This window comes from Frankliniella occidentalis, unplaced genomic scaffold, assembly GCF_000697945.3.
Source record: "Frankliniella occidentalis isolate FOCC.00 unplaced genomic scaffold, Focc_3.1 Scaffold160, whole genome shotgun sequence".
NCBI lineage: Eukaryota > Metazoa > Arthropoda > Insecta > Thysanoptera > Thripidae > Frankliniella > Frankliniella occidentalis.
The window spans coordinates 120,211-123,975 of record NW_026267286.1 but is presented as its reverse complement, the minus strand read 5'-3'; the positions used below and the strand labels follow the sequence as shown (position 1 = coordinate 123,975).

Genomic DNA, 3,765 nt, shown 5'->3' with positions numbered 1-3,765 from the left:
GGGGCGTGGGGCTGGGGCGAAGGTACGGTGAATAGTGACTTTTGTGAAACCGAACGCCGCTCTTCTTTCCCTGTGAGGTGTACACCCTCCCCCCCTCCCCCCGGACGCTCTTCGGTCTGGCTCAGGGTTGAGGCGCGCAGCTGGATGGGAGATGTGTAATTAGCTGGAGCATTGCTCTGTTTTTCCTCCTGGTGCGGGAATGTTTGTTTTCTCTGGACGTCCACCCTCTCTGGCTACCCTTCTACTCTCCCCTCCAACCCCTTTCGACCCCCTCCCCCCCTCCTCCCTCCACACACACACTATCATGAGAGGTGCGTGAGGTATGAACACGGGCGCTCATCAGGAGAAGCCCAGCAGGCTCAGGGACTGATCCCCGCAGCTGCATGTGTATGTGTATGTGTGTGTGGGCATCTGCATCTGTGTGTGTGTGTGTGTGTGTTTGTGTGCGCGAGCGCATGCGTGCGTGCGTGTGTCGATTCGTGGTTTAGGCACGCGAGGACGTGGCATACTCGCGCGGGCACGCCTTCTAAAATCAGGTATAGCTGCTCTGAAAATCCATTATGCCATGCCTGTGTAATTAGAAGCCAGAGGATGATTTGTGCAAAACAAATTAATCCATAGAGGATTGAGCGGGTTTGAGCATGTGCCAGTGTTATCCAGTCTTAGTCACAACAGCAAGTTGGGTTGCCTATTGGCGGGGAAGTGGCAGCTCCCCCTACACCCGCCTGCAGCTCCTCAGCCAGTGCATAGGCAACCCATCGTACTGCCATATGTCTTAGCCTGGACACCCAGTACGTATACAATATGTCAGGGCTACGGCTACGACACACTAACCAGTGTTGTAGGTTTGCCTTCTCTGTAGGCAATGGCGCCTTATGGGTGGAGCAAGTAGGTAAACCCGCATACTGACGCCGCTTAGCGACACACGCCTTAGTACTGTTGCGGCGGTAGTAGAGAAAAGTTCAACTCTATAGACATTTCTTTGCCAAGAATCCTATGGTTGTTTTCTGATTTTCTTTATTGTTTTAACAGTTTTAAAACCTTTTTTCTGGTAGTATATCTGTGTTGGTCATTTAGCAGAGGTGATATATTGCCCACGCACGAACGTTCTTCCAAACCAGTCAACAGTTAGGCGTTAGATCATTGCCAGCCGAACAGTCTTTTCGCTTTCGCCGCCACGCAGCCGCGGCGCTGGGGGTGCACTCACGACGTCAACACTTCTCCGAGCCAGAGCCACAGAGTAATAGGAAATAGTGGTTTATCGCGCTGAAAACTGAAAAGCAACGAATTTTTGTGAGGGCGTAGTTGTTTGAAGCAAAATAGAAAGCAACAAGAAAACACGAGAATTGTATGTCGAAAACAATGCATTAAAAATTACCTGGCATCGTTTGTGTCGTTCGCCAACACAGTTGCACCCAGAAAACCGTTTCTTTGAATTAAAGAAATTTTATTTCATTCGGCGAAAATTTCGTGCCAGAAACCAAAGAAAACTTTTTCGTTCATTGAACGAAAAAATTTCTTTTACACAACGCAAGTTTTGTTAGATTGATCAAATTTTGTTTGAGCTAAAGAAATTTTTTCTTCTAATTAACGAAAATATCGTCAGTTCGTGATTTCGTCAAGTCAAAGTTACGGTCTTCTGGGTGCGCTAGGTTCGGTCTCTGGCTGGCGTCGTCGCGCTCACGGCCTGGCTGCACTGGCAGCTGCACTTGTTGCGCTCCAGCCAGCACGCGTCCGCGCAGTCCTCGTGCTGCGCGGCGTCGCCGCACCCCGACCGGCACGCCTTGTGGCCGCGCTTGCAGCCCGCGTAGCACTTCTCCCACACGAGGTAGCCCTTGTCGCCCCACGGCCGGCCCCCGCAGCCGCACAGGCACTTCCACACGCACGTGCGCTGGCACGGCAAGTCCTACCACAACAACTTGGACGTAAACGAATTTTACAAACTTTATAAATTTTAACAGTCACAATTTAAAAAAAAAATCAATTGTAAAAATTCTACAATTGTAAAAATTTTATATATTGTAAATTTTCAATTTTGAAAATCGTATATTTTTAATTTTAGAAATAGTAAATTGTAAATTTTACAAATTGTAAAACTACAGGTACAAGGACATGAGCCCGGCCGGATCTGAGCCCCAAAATTACAACTTTTTAAGTTGTCAATTTACAATTTACATTTTGAAAAATGCAAAATTTATATTGATATTCAAAATTTTAAGATAAATCGAAAAATTCTCCATAAAAGCTCACATCGTCTGTGCAGCTGCTGCAGTCGGCGTCGAGGCACTGCAACACGAGGGGGCCGGGGGCCGCGGGTCAGTTAGGGTGGTGGTGGAGGAGGGTGTTGTTCGGCCTGCCCCGAGGTGCTCGGGGACTCACCTGGCGGTCCTTGGCACACGCCTCCCACTTCTCCCTCTCCTTGGTGGCCGGTGTGCCTCGCTCGTGCTGCTGGTGGTGGCCGCGCCCGCCGCCGCCGCCCGTCGCCTGGCTACCGTTGACGAGCAGGAGCAGCAGGGTGGCGGCCAGCACAGACGGCATCCTGGTCGCGTCCTGGCCGCCGCCGGGCCGCCCCCCATGTCGCACTGCCGCCCGTGCGCCGCGCACAGGACTGCCGCCCGGTCAGCGTATCGCGTTCGCGGGCTGCTTTCATACACTTTCGAAATGAAGTCCCGAGATGACTGCGGAACTTTTCAACAGATGTTAACATGGACAGAGTTTTTGTTCCGTCGGGTACTACTAAACGTTTGTCTCATAATTTCGGAAACTACAGAGAAAAAAAAGTTACTTCAATGTCAAAGTTTGTCTGTAACATTCTTCTTTTTCTGTGCCTAAAGAGGAACGAATAAAATTTATGGACCCATGTTTTTCCCAAAGCTGACTAGAGTCTGAAAAATGCACATTCCACTTAAGCGCCCACCCTTCTTAATTTTTGCATCGCCTCAGTGCGTCGGTGCTTTTTGAATAAGGGGGGGAAAAGCAAAGCGTCCTGGCGTCCTGGTGTCTTTGCTCGCGAGCCTTTGAGCCACCGCACGGCCGGCCCCGCGAGGTAGGCCCGCCCGCCGCGCCCCGCTGCCGGTGCGGCTGCCGGTGCGGCTGCCCGGGTTGGTCCTACCTTAGGATTCCATTTGAAAAAGCCTCCCCATTCCCCCGCGTCCCCGCGGCTACCACCCCGAGCCGGTCTCCACCGCCGCCCTGCCCTGGTCGGTTTGTAAGATAGAGCAGGTGCCGTGAGGGGAGGTGGAGGGGGGTTGAATGTAGGAGTAAAATGAAAAGCATGGGGGTGGAAACGGGGGGATGAAAAGGGGTGAACTGGTGCGGACAGAAGGAAGGGATGAGGGAAAGGCAGGAGAGGGAGGGGAGGGGAGAGACAGAGTGCATGATGAAGCAGCCGTAAGGAGCGCCGGGCCGGTTGTTGTGTTGGAGGGCCGTGTGCAGTATTCATATACGGCTCGTACCTATTTCTCTCTGTCCCACTCTCCTCCTCTCCCTCCCCCCCTTTCTCTCTCTCCCCCGTCCCTCCTGTGTAAACGGCTCGCACTAGGGCTCGCGCCCGCTCGGCAGCGGAGGTTAGGCCACTCCTCGCTCGCTGTGACTGACCCTACGAAAAAAAAAATCTTGAAAACAAAGAAAAACACGAAAAGTTGTGTCTAGTACGTGTTGTCATTTTCATTTGCAGTGCATAACCGAGTGTATACGCCGCCCTCAGCACATAGTGTTTGGAATTCGCGCCCGCAGGTCATAGCCGCCGCGCTTTAACGGGGGGGG

General features: G+C 52.0%; 1 protein-coding gene across 1 annotated transcript; it reads right to left on the bottom strand.

The window, feature by feature from the left end:
• Nucleotides 1–1,000: 1,000 nt before the first annotated feature.
• LOC113208552 (uncharacterized) lies at nt 1,001–2,476 on the bottom strand (the record flags this gene model as incomplete). The annotated part of the gene is given in 4 exon segments (XM_026425600.2): nt 1,001–1,273; nt 1,379–1,906; nt 2,251–2,286; nt 2,380–2,476. Coding segments are annotated over 3 exon segments (391 nt in total), but the record flags the coding sequence as incomplete, so codon positions are not given.
• Nucleotides 2,477–3,765: the final 1,289 nt, after the last annotated feature.